This window comes from Scyliorhinus torazame, chromosome 3 (genome assembly GCF_047496885.1).
Source record: "Scyliorhinus torazame isolate Kashiwa2021f chromosome 3, sScyTor2.1, whole genome shotgun sequence".
NCBI classification, from domain to species: Eukaryota; Metazoa; Chordata; class Chondrichthyes; order Carcharhiniformes; family Scyliorhinidae; genus Scyliorhinus; species Scyliorhinus torazame.
Window position 1 is genome coordinate 147,348,844 of NC_092709.1, and position 17,797 is coordinate 147,366,640.

The 17,797-nt window shown below is 43.7% G+C and overlaps 1 protein-coding gene across 1 annotated transcript in view; it reads right to left on the reverse strand.

Annotated features, from left to right (window-relative positions):
• wdr1 (WD repeat domain 1) overlaps positions 1 to 17,797 on the reverse strand; it is an 83,235-nt gene that overhangs the window by 37,979 nt on the left and 27,459 nt on the right. Inside the window, exon 6 of the mRNA XM_072496375.1 lies at positions 439 to 516. Coding sequence (XP_072352476.1) covers positions 439 to 516 — 78 coding nt within the window. The remainder of the gene's footprint in view (positions 1 to 438; positions 517 to 17,797) is intronic.

Consider the following 17,797-nt stretch of genomic DNA (forward strand, 5'->3'; position numbering starts at 1 on the left):
CCGTACAGAGGAAAGACAAGACACTTCTCTGAAGACATGAATTGGGAAAAATAATTCAACGTTCACAGTAGCCATTTCCAAGATTTCATTAAGACTAAAGAAACAGATCCCAATACTGTATGGTAATTAGACCAGCTTGCCACCCTTTGGAAATGCCACTGAAGCAAATTGTGACTGCTAATAGATTAAATATTGCCCCTGCAAAAACGTACATACTGGATCACTATTGGCATTTTAAAAAAATTACCATCAGCAATAAAGAAAACCAGCTTTGCTCTTCTGCCAACATGCAAATTCAGGAAGATCAAACGGATCTAATTACATGTTGAGACAGGGTTAATAGCACTGAAATTTTCACCCTGAAGAAATGTAAGCAGTGAGCACATGCAAATTCGGAAATGAGATACTGTACTCTAGAATAATTTAGTTGAATTTTACCTGCCCATCTGTACCAGCTGAAGCAAACTTGGTCCCATCAGGAGAATATCGCACACAGTTAACAAAACTTGAATGGTTCTAAGAAAAAAGAGAGAAGCCAGTCTAGAAAATGTATTTCATAGGTACAAGACAAGGCAATTATTTTCTAGTTGAGATTTTAAATTTTAAAGTAGAATAAAGGCCACACAAATTTGATAATAGCTCATACCTGCCACAAAACAGACAGTAAACCACATTGTCAATAACTAGATTTCTCTGAAGTACCTTCAATATTATGAATGAAATAGGGAAAGAAGCCCAACTAATGTCCGGAGACAAATAAACTCAACTAAACATTAACAAAAAGGAAAATCTTCATGGAAACTACCCTATCCACATGGCAAGCAACATACGGCGGGCTGCCAATAATTATTCCAAGAAACATGGTTGAAATGTTGTGAATGCCTTCAGCTAAGTGCTGAGTTGATGATTCTATTCTGTCTCTTCTCAAAGTTCCCATTATTACTGTGAGTGCTCAGCCAATTCAAATGACGTTAAAAAGTGGAATGCCGAAGATTTGTGTTTCATAGCTGGCTGAATTTCAAGACGACTGTTCCAGGATAGCTGCAACACTGGCATCTAATCCAATGAAAAAAAAAGCCCAGGTATGCTCCATTCCCAAGGAAAAATAAGCTGAATAACTCCATCACAAAAAACCTCCACTCAACCAAACTGGGAGCTAATATAGGGTAGGTCAGCAAACACATGAGTAATGGGTGAATGAGGTTTGGTAAAGGTTTGAATACAGAGCTATGAAGGAAATAGTTTTACTGAAGGTTTGAGGTGAAGGCTAACAAGAGGATCATTGGGATATGGGAAGTGTAAGCCATTTAGTCACTTAAACCTGCTCTGCCATTTAATGAGACCACGACTGATCTGTGACCCAACTTCATGTACCCACCTTTGCCCTGTATGCCTTAATACTGGAAGCTAACAAGAACCTATCAATCTTCAATTTAGAATGAACCGATCGACCATCAATTGCCATTTGTGGAAGAATTCCAAACTTCTACCACCCTTTATGTTGGAGTTTAAAAACAAAAATTGATGGTATCTGAGCATCGTTGGAGGCGCCAGCATTTGTTGTCCATTCCCAAGTGCCCTTGAACTGAGTGGTTTACCAGGCCATTTTAAAAGGCAGCTTGGAGTCACCCACATTGCTGTGGGTCTGGAGTCACATGTAGGTCATATCAGGTAAGAACAGCAGATTTCCTTCCCTAAAAGACATTAGTGAACAAGATGGATTTTTACAACAGCCGATAGTTTCATGTGTAGGTCGATAAAATTCAAATACTTAAACAAAAATATCTTCCTGACTCATCTAACTTCATGATTCAGTCAGAGGTGATATCACCAAGCTCATTACTGTATTCTATAATTACCTAATCAGCACTAACTTGCCCCCACACAACCTAAAGCACATAAGTTATGGATTCTTATTTAACTAATTTTTAAAACCACGACAAATTTAAATATTCCTATTACCTGACAGTTTCCTCAATGTTAAATGCTCAAAGTACAGGTAAAAATATACAAATAACTCCTTTCCAGGAAGGGTGGTTAATATACCCAGGAGCAAAGTATTTCGAATTGGGACAGCAAAATAGTAAACGCATTTCCAGCTTGTTTACTAAATTTTCAGTGGCAAGTACAAGCTCAAGTACAAATCTTTTCACATAAATTAATTTGAAATATGATAGAAAAATTTCAAACTATCATTTTCTGCACATATCAAATGTGTTTTTTTTAAAAAATTGTTGGAAAATCGCAACTTATACCAACTTACTGCAAAAATATTTAACAGAAAATTCCAACGTTAGGCTTTATTTTGTTCTGACAATTGGTTGCTTGGAAGGTTATCACAGAATTTACAATACAGGAGGCCATTCGGCCCATCAAGTCTGCACCCTAGGGAAGAGCACACTAATTAAGCCCCGGCTTCAACCCTATCCCCGTAACGTAATCTAACTTTTTTGGGACACCAAGAGGCAATTTAGCATGGCTAATCCACCTAAGCTGCACATCTTTCGGCTGTGGGAGGAATCCTGGAGCACCCGGAAGAAACCCAGGCAGAAATGGGGAGAAAGTGCAACTCCACACAGACAGTCACCCGAGGCCGGGATTGAACCTGGGATCCTGGAGCTGTGAGGCAGCAGTGCTAACCACTGTGCCACTCTCAATGTTAGTTCTCAATGTTTTTGAGACACATGGACAGCAGGTGAGGAAATTGTCTTGATATGCCCAGTATCTGAACAGAGGCTGTCAAACCTGAAATGTGGGTGCTGTTGGCAAAGATGCCCAAGAGCTGCACCCTACAACAGATGATTCTGGTACAAGTTCAAGTCTGAAATTGGCATAAAAACCTCCATGTGAAACTCTTATGGGCATTTTGAATACAATTGAATTGAACACATTCAGGTTATTGCCAGTTTTATTTATTTTTAATTGAACATTTTCATGATAAAATGACGCAACAAAACAGATGCTTCAAGTTACAATATAAAAATAGCACAATCAACAATAAAGAGCACATCCAATCTTAAACCCCCAACATTAAACTAAAACCCCCTTAACAATTAACGGTAACTGACTCTTTAAAAAAGGAAATGAATGGCTGCTGTCTGATGTATAACCTTTCTACCGACCCCCTAATAAGTAACCTAAGCAGAACCTGTCTCCGGATTTTTAACGAGGCGAAGGCGAGGACATCCGCCTTCATGCCCATCTGCAGCACCGGCGAGAGCGACACCCCAAAAACAGCTACTAGCAGACAAGGCTCCTGATCGACTTTAGGAATCTCGGAAATGGTGTTCAAGGAGATCCAAAAGCTCAATAAATTGGGACATGACCAGACCAGGAGAGTATGTTCGCTGGCACCAGAGAACACCGCTCACACCGGTCGTCCACCTGCAAAAAACACTCATTCGCACCTTGGTCTGATGACCGTGCACCACCTTGAACTGGATCAAACTGAACAGAGCTCTAGAGGACGTGGAGTTGAACTCCCAAAGAGCTTGGCTCCACACCTCCGCATCCAGAATAGGACCAATCACCCTCCCATTTCCCCTTCACCTCATTCAATGAAGCCAACTCCGCTGATAGAAATACACCCCCACCAGACATGGCCAAAGACAAAATCCTTGGTGGTACCAAGGGAAAAGAAGGAAAAGCCGTATGCAAAAAAAAAAATCATAAATATGGAAAAATATAAACAAATTGCCTTGGAAGTTGAAATTTCTCCGACAGCTCCTCAAACCTGGCAAACCCACCCTTCACGGACAGGTCCCCAACCCTCTCCAAACCCTTCCCCTCTCATAACCTAAATGTAGAGTCTAAACGAAAGGCTCAAAGAGATGACTCCTGCAGATAGGGGTCAAAAACGATATGGAACCAAATTTAAAATGCTTTCTGAAGTCCTTCCAGATTCTGAGGGTGGACACAACTACCGGATTTGAAAATCTTGAGAGAACGGAAGTGAAGCAGTTACTAAAGCTCTCAAACCAGAGCCTCTACAAGAACACATTTTCAATTTCTCCCATATTGAACTCGGATAACCTTATTTCTCAATATTGGCAGTCCAATAATAAAACAACAAATTGGGTAAAGCTAAACAACATATCTATCTCTCTGGAGGAAGGCCCTGGGGATTCTTGGGGTCTTGCCCCCCAAATAAAAGAGGACATTAATTTAACTCCGAGAAATGCGGCTTTGGGGAGAAAAGTGGGGGGGGACACTGAAAAAGAAATAAAAAGTTCGTGAGGACATTGATTTTAATAGTCCGAACCATGCTAGCCAAGGACAGGGGGAGGTTATCGTACTTCTGCAAGTCAGATTTGACCCCATTTGCCAGACTAGCATCAATTAACTTAACCCTGCCAGCCAAGGACAGGGGGAGGTTATCGTACTTCTGTAAGTCAGATTTGACCCCATTTGCCAGACTAGCATCAATTAACTTAACCCTGCCAGCCAAGGACAGGGGAAGGTTATCGTACTTCTGTAAGTCAGATTTGACCCCATTTGCCAGACTAGCATCATTTAATTTATGGAGAGAATCCCAGTCGTGATTCCCAGATAATGAAAGCTAGGTCTGGCCAGGCGTACCATGTCCCCAGATAGGCCCCTTCCCTGGGCAGTTCACCGGAAAGTATTCGCTCTTCTACCCAGAAAAGGAGCCAAAACTCCTCAGTAGCTTCATTATCTCATCTATAGTGGAAACAGAGTCTGTAACCTAAAGAAGCAGATTATTTGCGTACAAGGACACTATGCTCCCTCCCCGATTTATCCCCCTCCACTAACCAGAAGATCTTAACGCTATGGCCAGTGGTTCAATTACTAAAGCAAATAGAAGTTGAGTCCTGCCTTGTACCCCTATTCAGCAGGAAATAACCCAAGCACAAGGCACTTGTGCAAACATTAGCAGTGGGAGCCCGATATAGTACACAAATCCAGGATATTAACTTTTGCCCAAAACCAAACCTCCCAAGAATCTCAAAGAGGCATCCCACTCCATCCTATCAAATGCTTTTGCCGTGTCCATGGTAACACTCACTTCCTGTTCGGGCACTTGAAGAGGGGGAAGGATAATATTCCACAGCCAACATATTTGGCCAACGATTGCCGACTCTTGACGAAGCCTGCCTGGTCATCTGAGATTAGCTCTGGGAGGCAGGGCTCCAACCACTGTGCGAGCACTTTTGCAAGCAATTTAGCATCTGCGTTCAAAAGCAAGTTGGTTTGAAACAGACAACATTCCAGACTCCTTCACGATCAGAGAGCTAGAGGCCTCTGCAAGCGCAACAGGCAACAAACCCAGCACAAGGAGTCATTGAACATATCTAATATTAAAGGAACCAACTGTCCTGAAAAATTATAAAACTCAATACGGAATCTATGAGGGCTGGGAGCTTTATCCATCTGCATTAACTCAATTAATTTCATAATTCCCTCAGGGCCCAATAGGGATTCTAACTCCTCCCCACTCTCCGCCACTGGGAATGATGGCCCATCCAAAAACTCAAGCCATGATCAAATTCTCCTCCGGGGATTCCGACCTATAGAGATCCCGATAGAGCATTTCAAAAGCCACGTTGACCTTAGGTGGGGTGGAAACCAAGCTGCCACCGAGTCTCTTATCTGCACAACCTCCCAGGAAGCAGCCATGCCACCTAAGCTGATGAGCCAAAAGGCGACTGGCATTCTCCCATTGTTCATAAAAGGCCCTCCTCGAACTTCGCTGCTGGCCTTACCCTTTAATAGTAATTCAAATTGCGTCTGCAGCTTTTTGCTGCTCACCAGCAACTCCAGGGTAGGGGCAAGTGAGTACTGATGGTCCACCTCCAGGATAGAGTCCACCAGCCTCTGCTGCTCCACCCTCGCAGACCTTTCAATATGTGCTTTGTAGGAAAATGTCGCCCCCCTGATGACAACCTTAAGAACTTCCCACAACACAGAAGGGGAGATAGACTCACTCATATTGAATTCATTATATTCCCCAATGACAGGACATGCGTTCACAAAATATTTTGTCCGCCAACAACGCCGCATCCAATCATCATGGCGGACGTTACGACGGACTTGACTCACATCAAATACACAAAATGTGGGATCTGATCCGAAATCACAATCACTGAATACCCCACCCACTTCAGTCAAGGGGCCACAAAAATGTCAATACTGAGTAAACCCGATGGACATATTATTATTATTAACAACTTGTTGTCACAAGCAGGCTTCAATGAAGTTACTGTGAAAAGCCCCTAGTCGCCACATTCCGACACCTGTTCGGGGAGGCTGGTACGAGAATTGAGCCGGGATCAAATCCGGGTCCTCAGGCACTGTAGGCAGCAGTGCTAAACACTGCACTGTCGGCCACCCAACAGTAAAATATTAACATGCCACGCGCCCACATCCCTCAAGCCATGTCAAGATCACAATCTTTGATAAAGCCCTCCGCCTGCTCGGAAGTTTCGAAATAGAAATCTTTTGAGTCAAACATGACCCTTAATTTCGCTGGCACACAAACCCAAATCACACTCTTTTTGATGAAACAGAAGGCCGCCTGTCTTTTCGCCAGATCCATGCCAATGTCCTGATAAATCCTTCCATGTTGCTGTCCCAGTTAGAACATAGAACATAGAACGATACAGCGCAGTACAGGCCCTTCGACCCACGATGTTGCACCGACATGGGAAGTCAAAAAACAAAAGCCATCTAACCTATACTATGCCATTATCATCCATATGCTTATCCAATAAACTTTTAAATGCCCTCAATGTTGGTGAGTTCACTACTGTTGCAGGTAGGGCATTCCACGGCCTCACCACTCTTTGCGTAAAGAACCTACCTCTGACCTATATCTATTAGCCCTCAGTTTAAGGCTATGTCCCCTCGTGCTAGCCATTTCCATCCGTGGGAGAAGGCTCTCACTGTCCACCCTATCTAACCCCCTGATCATTTTGTATGCCTCTATTAAGTCTCCTCTTAACTTTCTTCTCTCTAACGAAAACAACCTCAAGTCCATCAGCCTTTCCTCATAAGATTTTCCCTCCATACCAGGCAACATCCTGGTAAATCTCCCCTGCACCCGTTCCAAAGCTTCCACGTCCTTCCTGTAATGAGGTGACCAGAACTGTACGTAACACTCCAAATGCGGCAGTACCAGAGTTTTGTACAGCTGCAACATGACCTCCTGACTCCGGAACTCAATCCCTCTACCAATAAAGGCCAACACGCCATAGGCCTTCTTCACCACCCTATCAACCTGGGTGGCAACTTTCAGGGATCTATGTACATGGACACCTAGATCCCTCTGCTCATCCACACTTTCAAGAACTTTTCCATTAGCCAAATATTCCACATTCCTGTTTTTCCTTCCAAAGTGAATCACCTCACACTTCTCTACATTAAACTCCATTTGCCACCTCTCAGCCCAGCACTGCAGCTTATCTATATCCCTCTGTAACCTGCTACTTCCTTCCACACTATCGACAACACCACCGACTTTAGTATCGTCTGCAAATTTACTCACCCACCTTTCTGCGCCTTCCTCTAGGTCATTGATAAAAATGACAAACAGCAACGGCCCCAGAACAGATCCTTGTGGTACTCCACTTGTAACTGAACTCCATTCTGAACATTTCCCATCAACCACCACCCTCTGTCTTCTTTCAGCTAGCCAATTTCTGATCCACATCTCTAAATCACCCTCAATCCCCAGCCTCCGTATTTTCTGCAATAGCCTACCGTGGGGAACCTTATCAAACGCTTTACTGAAAGTTGATGTTGCGGGCTTTCTTGGCCCATTCCAGGATCCACTCCTTTCTCTGAAAACTACGAAACCGAATGATCACCGCTTGAGATGGCTCATTTGGTCATGGTTTCTGCCTCGGGCCCTGTGTGCCCCGTCGAGCTCTGGTGCAGCAAATACCTCATGACCGCTCATCAATGGGGAATACTTTGCAGCAAAGTATTTGGTGGGTCTTGCACCCTCAACTCCCCCGGGGAGACCCACCTGCCTCAGGATCATGTGCCTGGACCTATTTTCTCAAATCATCCAACTTTGCCTTGAAGCCCTATCTTCGACAATCACCATTTCGACCTCCAAGGATGCAAGTCTGTCTTCCTGCTGGGATAAGGCCTCCTGCACATTCTTCAATTTCGCCACTTGCTCGCCTACTGCTTTAATTGTTTTGCTTAGTTGCTCAATGCTTCTTCCACCATGGCTTTAAATGAAGCCTTCAATTCCTGACCAACTTTCTTGAAGCGTTCATCCATTTCTCCACCAAATTTCTTTAATTCTCTGGCTACCACCCCTGTCATGTCGAGGGTGATGGCCATAGCTGCTTTCTTCGCTATCTTTGGTGCCCCCTTGTTCAGGCTCGACGTTTGTAACTTTACCCTTTCACTCCTCTTCGACGTCAATTTCAACATCCCACTTTTTGCGGTCAATTTCATTGCTGAGTAAGTCTGGTTTTTTTTATTCTTCCGAGCGGGCGAGAAGCTTCCAGGCAAAGTTGGATGATTTAGAAAATAGGTCCAGGTGCATGATCCTGAGGCAGGTGGGCCAAAAAAGCCCGCAACATCAACTGGGACGGCAACATGGAAGGATTTATCAGGACATTGGCATGGATCTGGCGAAAAGGCAGGTGGCCTTCTGTTTAATCGAAAAGAGTGTGATTTGGCTTTGTGTGCCAGCGAAATTAAGGGTCATGTTTGACTCAAAAGATTTCTATTTCGAAACTTCCGAGCAGGCGGAGGGCTTTATCAGAGATTGTGATCTTTACATGGCTTGAGGGACGCGGGCGGGTGGCATGTTAATATTTTACTGTTGAGTGGCACGGCAGCGCAGTGATTAGCACTGCTGCCTACAGCGCCCGAGGACCCGGATTTGATCCCGGCTCTGGGTCACTGTCCGTGTGGAGTTTGCACTTTCTCTCCATGCCTGCTTGGGTTTCACCCCCACAACCCAAAGATGCGCAGGTTAGGTGGATTGGCCACGCTTATTTGCCCCTTAATTGGGAAAAAATTAGGTACTCTAAATTTATAAAAAAGTTATATTTTATTGTTCGTGTTCACTTTGTTGAGTTGGGTTGGTGGTGGAGATGGTTTGGATGGCATTGTTTCCTCATCTGTTTAAAAAAAAAAAAAGATTTTCCTTCTTTATGGGCTTAGTAGTTGCTGGGATGTCGACTGGGGTGGGTTAGGTGGGATTAAGGAATAGGTGGGACCTGGGATGAGGTTGTCACCTTACTAGCACTAGAAAGTTAGCTTGGTAACAGGAGTCAAGTGGGGAATGAGGCTGCAACTTATCAGGCTAGTTTTATTGAGCTCGATGGATCTAGAGGGGGTAGTGGGAAAGAGGTGGAAACTTGACAGTGACCAGATATCTTCTTCTGCTCCACCATTTAGGTGGGATGGGTCGTCCCCGTGGGCCTGCGTGAAGCGATGACATTTCGTGTTGGTAAAGACTGACTAGCGTACCCCTACGAGGGTGGTCACCTGGAATGTGCAGGGCCTGGGAGGCACAGTCAAAAGAACCTGGGTTTCTGCTCATTGGGAGCCGATGTGAAATTCCTCAGGGGACCCAAGTGCACGAGCAAGATCAGGCGCAGCTTTGGAGAGCCAGGTTTTCCATTCAGGATTTGACAGCAGGGCCCGGGTTGGGGGAACCCATCAGCTTATTAAGGGAGGAGAACACAATTGAGTGTTCGACCCAAGGATAGATCATTCTAGGCCAAGTTTGCTGGTCGAAAGGGGTATAGCAAAGGCGTTAATTGCTCTTGAAGTCAGATTCAGAAAGAGGGCTTTTAGACAAAAGGTACCCATTGGCTTAGTTTCCTGTATAAGAGGCAATTTGTAGGAATAGATAGTGTATAAACAATGCTTGTGATTTTATAACCCAAGAATTACGAATAGACAGGACACAAAATGGCTGTTAGCTGAGCTAGCCACATTCGTGAATAATCATTAGCTGGGTTAAGTTACAAACTGGTATAAACAACATCATTTAATTACAGGCAGTAGAGTTAGTCAGGGGGGCAAGAATGATTGAAACAGACATGGGAGAAGTGGGAAGACTTCACCAGCGACTGGTAACAGCTCCACAGGACATTGAGCATTATGTATCCTCACCAGCTCAAGGTCTCCAGGGGCAGGCAGGAGACATAACTTCAACAGTTAGTATGAATGACTTCTTCATGAAGTCAGGGGCTGGTAAGGGGCCAACCCACTTTATGTAATGTCGAACTTAATTGGATATATAACTAATACATGTAATGTATAAGCAATATTATTGGCCAAGGTCCAGCCAAATGGGCTGTGTAGCTGTTTTGAAAATATAAGAATTGATGTTTTCCTTTGTTCGGTGGAGACGCGGTCTGGGACTTTAACAGATGCCATCTACCCACTGGCGAAATAAACCGTATGATGAGAGGACCAGCAGCCCTGCGCGTGAGTGATTTCTTTGAGATCCTCTCCTGCTAACAATTGCTTTTATGGAAACATCAGTTGGGGGAAAATGGAGAACAGACCTTTGACGGTTCCGTCACTCGGGGGATGGGGGTTCACGTTCTTCTCCTCACTACAAAGGTTTTCCAGGATTGACTATTTTGTCATAAGCCAATTGCTAGTGTCAGGGGTGAAAAATTTGGAGTGCTCAGCACTGGTCATTTCTGACCATGCCCCACATTGGATGGACCTTCAGTTGGGGGTAGATAAAGGGCATTGAAAGGGGTGGTGGCTGGATGTGGCTGTGCTAGCGGATATTGTGTTCTGTGCAAGGATCTCAGGGGCTATCTAGATTATATTTCGAATAATGACAATGGGAAGAAAGTGGGGGACTTATCTTTAATGGGGTGAGTTCGCTAGCTTAGGGGAACTGAAAGAAAAATATGGGTTCATTGGGTTTGTGTATTTCCAAGTGCACAGCTCGGTCAAAAAGTACTTTTTAGCCTTTCCGATGAAGCAACCTTCTGCCTTGCTCGAGAGGATCTTATCCTACTCTAGTTCGAATATATACCGACAGATGATGGGGGAGGGGACGTGCTCTGTTGAGGATGTGAAGGCAAAGTGGACCAAGGTGCTGGGACCGCTCTTGGGAGGAGGAGGTTTGAAGTGAGGAACATGAACTCAACCTGTGTGAGGCAGAGTCACATCCAGCTGAAAGTGGTGTTCTGAGCACACCTTACTTTCTATTTTCTAAAGGGGTGGATGCTAGATGCGATCGGTGTTTGGGGGGTCAAGGGGGCGGCACTTCATGTGCACATGGTCTGGTCATGCTCAAATCCAGCAAATGTCTGGAGGTCCTTTTTTGAGACTATGTCGGCAATCCTGAACATTGTGTTGGAGCCTTGCTGATTGGTGGCACTTGGAGGTTTGTCATGAGAATGTCGCTTGAAGAAATGTTTGGCTGCTCATATTACTGCAGTGATGTCAGAGTGTGGGTGGAGCTGGGCTGTCAGCTTTTTACTTTCGTTTTAGGCTGTTTGCTGCAGGGTGTGTTTTAGTTTTGTTTTCAGTGTTGGAGCTGAAGCCAGGCAGAGCAGGTGTACTGTTGATCTCTCTACCACAAAAAGACTATCTCTTGATCATTTGGTGAATTCAGAATTATAAATGTTCTCAGTAGTGAATGTAAACCTAATGTTCTTCTGTAAACAGGTGTTTCCTTTGTCTTCTGGATGTTGTTTGGGAAGTTATTAAGGATTACTTAGTGTTGTAATCTTTGGGGGTTGTATTTGAATTGATGGTTGCTATGATGTTCACTGTATGTTTTAAAAAGGTTCATAGAATAAACATTGTTTTGCTTTAAACAATACATTTCCATTTCTGCTGTACCACACCTGTAGAGTGGGCCGTGTGCTCCCTATACCACAAATCTATTGAAAGTTGTGGGTCAGGCGAACTCCATGATACCATCTGGGGCTCTCTAAACCCTGGCCCATAATAAATTGGGGGCTCGAGGGGGATAAACGTCTATCTATTGGATTGGCTTAGTGAACTTAAAGACAGTGAGGGGTGAGCATATTGTGGTTGCTTTTCAGGTGTGGTATTTCAGTTTAAGCAGAAAGTGTGTTGTGGACAATGGTTCTTTCAGAGGCTCTGAAGTTTTTGGGGGTGGAGACGGTCACACGCAGTACCTTACGGACAGAGAATAAAAGCAGATGGTTAGATTTGGCAAAACATTGCAATTAACATGGTGACAAAATGCGAAAAGTTGAGGTAATTATGGTGGCGGCTAAGCATTGAAAGTTGCCTGAGATACAGTTTGACTCATTGGAAGTGGCAAAAATTCAGTTACAAATTAAACAAATGGAACATGAGAAAGAATTAAAGCAGCTTGAATACGAAAGAGAGAGAGAGAGAGAGAGGAAAAAGAAAGAGAGGAAAAAGAAAGAGGAAAAGGAAAGGGAAAGGGAGATACAGATCAGGGAAAAAGATAAAGAGAGAGAGTTTGAACTTCAGAAAATGGCCATGAAACATGAAAGTCAGTTAAAATTAGCAGACAAAGGGAAACGTACAGTTGGATGATAGTGAGGAGAGTGAGAAAGAGCGTCATAGTCGAACGCTTGGTGGGGATCTATTTAAATATGTTCAAGCATTGCCAAGGTTTGATGAGGAGGTGGAGGCCCTTTTCATTTCATTTGAGAAGGTAGCTAAACAAATGAAATGGCCACAGGATATGTGGGTATTACTGATTCAAACAAAGCTGGTAGGTAGGGCTAGTGAAGTGTTTGCATCACTGCTGGAGGAGGTATCCGAGTCATACGAGGAGGTGAAAAAAATCCATCTCAGGTGCATATAAACTAGTGCCTGAAGCTTACAAAAGGTTTAGAAATTTAAGGAAAGAACCTGGTCAAACATACATGGAGTCTGAAAGGATCAAACAGCTCAAATTTGATAGGTGGATAAACCTAATGTGCTTCTGTTAACAGGTGTTTCTTTTGTGTTCTGGATGTTGTTTGGGAAGTTAAGGATTCTTTGGGGGTGTATTTGAATTGATGGTTGCGAAGATGTTCACTGTATGTTTTAAGAAGGTTAACTTGAGTTCATAGAATAAACATGGTTTTGCTTTAAACAATACTTTTCCATTTCTGCTGTACCATAAGTTTCCATTTCTGCTGTACCACACCTATAGAGTGGGCCATGTGCTCCCCATACCACAATCTAGTAAAAGTTGTGGGTCAGGCGAACTCCATGATACACTTTGGGGTTCTCTAAGCCCTGGCCCATAGCAGTCTCATCGAGCTGAAAGTGGTGTTCTGAGCACACCTTACTTTCTATTTTCTAAAGGAGTGGATGCTAGATGCGATCGGTGTTTGGGGATTGGGGGGGGGGGGGGGGGGGGGGGCACACCATGGGCACATGGTCTGGTCGTGTTCAAGTCTGGCAAACGTCTGGAGGTCCTTTTTTGAGACAATGTCGGCAATCCTGAACATTGGGTTGGAGCCTTGCTGATTGGTGGCGCTTGTAGGTTTGGGTTGTGGCAGAACTCTGGACAGGGGCAGACATCCTGGCCTTTGCCTCACTGGTGGCAAGGAGGCAGATCCTCATGGGCTGGAGATCGATTACTCTGCCAAACACCTCGGCATGGCTGAGTGACTTGGGAGTTTTTACACCTTGAGGAGGTTAAATTTACCATGAGTCAGTGGAAGGGTTTTATCACAGATAGCGAGATCAAGAGATCCACCTCATTGGTCTTCTCAAACGCCGACTGAATGGGAGCCACGGCATCTTCCATTGATTTATGGAGGTTCTCAGCCAAAGCCCATGGTTGCTTCTCGAATTCCGCTGCCAAGATGCCAGTAAGCATCTCAGCAATTAGTCGAATGGCCAGAGTCACAGCAGCAGCCTGCGCCATTTTCTCCACCCAAGAGCCCAGAGAAGCCTCCGACTCAGTGTACAAACTATTGTCAGTTAAACTATCAAGCCTCAATACTAGCACATTTTCAACTTAGTGGAGAAAGTGAGTTAGCTGCCAGAACACGGTCCAAAATAATGAGAACATTTCAACATGTTCCTATCTCTTTTACAGCCAAGGCTCAACGGAATTCTAATTCCATGTTTTTACATCTCCTTAGTCATTTCTAATCACGATACTTTACTTGATTTCAAGGTTTTCTACTTCAGTTAGAATTTGTTTTCTGAATAACTAATAACGTTCATCCACTACGTTCTTGCAGGTTTGCTGCATAAGAAATAGGGAGTAGGCCATTTGCCCTTCGAGGCTGTTCTGCCATTCAATAAGATCATGGCTGATGTGGTTGTGGCCTCAACCTCTTCATATACGACTTCCTTTTCATCAATGTTAACTCTGCTTGATATTCTGACTTGGTAAACGTCCTGCTATGACTTCCTTAATAATCAAATCAAGAATTTCCCAAAACAAATGTCAAGCTACCTGGCTTATAGTTTCCTGCTTTCCATCCCCATCTTCCTTGAACAGAGATGTTACATTTTTTGTTTTCAGTCCACTTTCCAGAAGCAAGAGAATTTTGGAAGATTACAATCAATGCTTTTTGTGTCCAACATAAAGACAAATATAAAATACTTGTTCAAAGTTTCTGCCATTTCCTGGTTGTTGTGTTTGGTCCCTTGTATTTTAATTTGAACTCGCCAAACACTTTGATCTGTCCAACCAAGATCCTTATATTGTGTCTCGTGCAGTAGGATGGCAATCTGATACAGAGCACGTTATCATGGAGTTTTGCTACTCCTCTGGAACTTACATGTAACAGGTCAGCTACTCCTCTGGAACTTGCATGTAACATGCCAGCAGAAGTGTATGTCTTATTCCCCTTTACATAGTGTTCTTTGGAGATGGCCGGATGAGCCTCTCTTTATATACAGATCCCCGGGTCACATGACTTTGGTCTTGAGACCACATGGTGTGTCTGCACCGCTACCTGCTGGTTGGAGGTCTCACGCCATCCAACTGTGATATGGCTCATTGGCGTATATCACCACACTGATTTCTCATTGTTAATTGCACAGTCTCATCCTCTAAGAGATCAACGTTACTTTAGTTCCTCTCTTTCTTTTTATGCCCTTGCAGAAGCCCCTGCTCTTATATTTCTTGATGTGGAGATGCCGAACACCAGGTTAAAGTCCAACAGGTTTGTTTCAAATCACTAGCTTTCGGAGCACTGCTCCTTCCTCAGGTCTTTGAGGAAAGAGCAGTGCTCCAAAAGCTAGTGATTTGAAATAAACCTGTTGAACTTTAATCTAGTGTTGTAAGACTTCTTACTTATATTTCTTGCTAGCTTACTCGCTCATTCTAATTTCTCCCTCTTGATTATTTTTCCCAGTCATCCTTCGCTATTTTTTAAAAAAAAGTTACCCAAGCTTCTGAAGAACATAAGAACTAGAAGCAGGAGTAGGCCATCTGGCCCCTCGAGCCTGCTCCACCATTCAATGAGATCTTGGCTGATCTTTTGTGGACTCAGCTCCACTTTCCGGCCTGAACACAATAACCCTCAATCCCTTTATTCTTCAAACAACTATCTCTATCTTAAAAACATTTAATGAAGGAGCCTCTACTGCTTCACTGGGCAAGGAATTCCATAGATTCACAACCCTTTGGGTGTAGAAGTTCCTCCTAAACTCAGTCCTAAATCTACTTCCCCTTATTTTGAGGCTATGCCCCCTAGTTCTGCTTTCACCCGCCAGTGGAAACAGCCTGTCCGCATCTATCCTATCTATTCCCTTGATAATCTTATGTTTCTATAAGATCCCCCCTCATCATTCTAAATTCCAACGAGTACAGTCCCAGCCGACAGAACCTCTCCTCGTAGTCCAACCCCTTCAGCTCTGGGATTAACCTAGTGAATCTCCTCTGCACACCCTCCAGTGCCAGTACGTCCTTTCTCAAGTAAGGAGACCAAAACTGAACACAATACTCCAGGTGTGGCCTCACTAACACCTTATACAATTGCAGCATAACCTCTCTAGTCTTAAACGCCATCCCTCTAGCAATGAAGGACAAAATTCCATTTGCCTTCTTAATCACCTGTTGCACCTGTAAACCAACTTTTTGCGACTCATGCACTAGTACACCCAGGTCTCTCTGCACATGTTTTAATACTTTATCATTTAAATAATAATCCCTTTTGCTGTTATTCCTACCAAAATGGATAACCTCACATTTGTCAACATTGTATTCCATCTGCCAGACCCTAGCCCATTCACTTAGCCTATCCAAATCCCTCTGCAGACTTCTAGTATCCTCCGCACTTTTTGCTTTACCACTCATCTTAGTGTCATCTGCAAACTTGGACACATTGCCCTTGGTCCCCAATTCCAAATCATCTATGTAAATTGTGAACAGTTGTGTGCCCAACACTGATCCCTGAGGGACACCATTAGCTACTGATTGCCAACCAGAGAAACACATATTATTCCCCACTCTTTGCTTTCTATTAATTAGCCAATCCTCTGTCCATGCTACTACTTTACCCTTAATGCCATGCATCTTTATCTTATGCAGTGTGGCACCTTGTCAAAGGCTTTCTGGAAATCCAGATATACCACATCCATTGGCTCCCCGTTATCTACCGCACTGGTAATGTCCTCAAAAAATTCCACTAAATTAGTTAGGCACGACCTGCCCTTTATGAACCCATGCTGCGTCTGCCCAATGGGACAATTTCCATCCAGATGCCTCGCTATTTCTTCCTTGATGATAGATTCCAGCATCTTCCCTACTACAGAAGTTAAGTTCACTGGCCTATAATTACCCGCTTTTTGCCTACCTCCTTTTTTAAACAGTGTCACGTTTGCTAATTTCCAATCCGCCAGGACCATCCCAGAGTCTAGTGAATTTTGGTAAATTACCACTAGTGCATTTGCAATTTCCCTAGCCATCTTTTTTAGCACTCTAGGATGCATTCCATCAGGGCCAAGAGACATGTCTACCTTTAGCCCCATTAGCTTGCCCATCACTACCTCCTTGGTGATAACAATCCTCTCAAGGTCCTCACCTGTCATAGCCTCATTTCCATCAGTCACTGGCGTGTTATTTGTGTCTTCCACTGTGAAGACCGACCCAAAAAACCTGTTCAGTTCCTCAGCCATTTCCTCATCTCCCATTATTAAATCTCCCTTCTCATTCTCTAAAGGACCAATATTTACCTTAGCCACTCTTTTTTGTTTTATATATTTGTAGAAACTTTTACTATCTGTTTTTATATTCTGAGCAAGTTTACTCTCATAATCTATCTTACTCTTCTTTATAGCTTTTTTTAGTCGCTTTCTGTTGCCCCCTAAAGGTTTCCCAGTCCTCTAGTCTCCCACTAATCTTTGCTACTTTGTATTTTTTTTCCTTCAATTTGATATTCTCCCTTATTTCCTTAGATATCCACGGTCGATTTTCCCTCCTTCCATCGTCCTTCCTTTTCGTTGGTATAAACCTTTGCTGAGCACTGTGAAAAATCGCTTGGAAGGTTCTCTACTGTTCCTCAACTGTTTCACCATAAAGTCTTTGCTCCCAGTCTACCTTAGCTAGTTCTCCTCACATCCCATTGTAATCTCCTTTGTTTAAGCGCAAAACACTAGTGCTTGATTTTACCTTCTCACCCTCCATCTGTATTTTAAATTCCACCATATTGTGATCGCTCCTTCTGAGAGGATCCCTAACTATGAGATCCTGAATCAATCCTGACTCATTACACAGGACCAGATCTAGGACCGCTTGTTCCCTCGTAGGTTCCATTACATATTGTTCTAGAAAACTATCGCGGATATATTCTACAAACTCCTCCTCAAGGCTGCCTTGACCGACCTGGTTAAACCAATCGACATGTAGATTAAAATCCCCCATGATAACTGC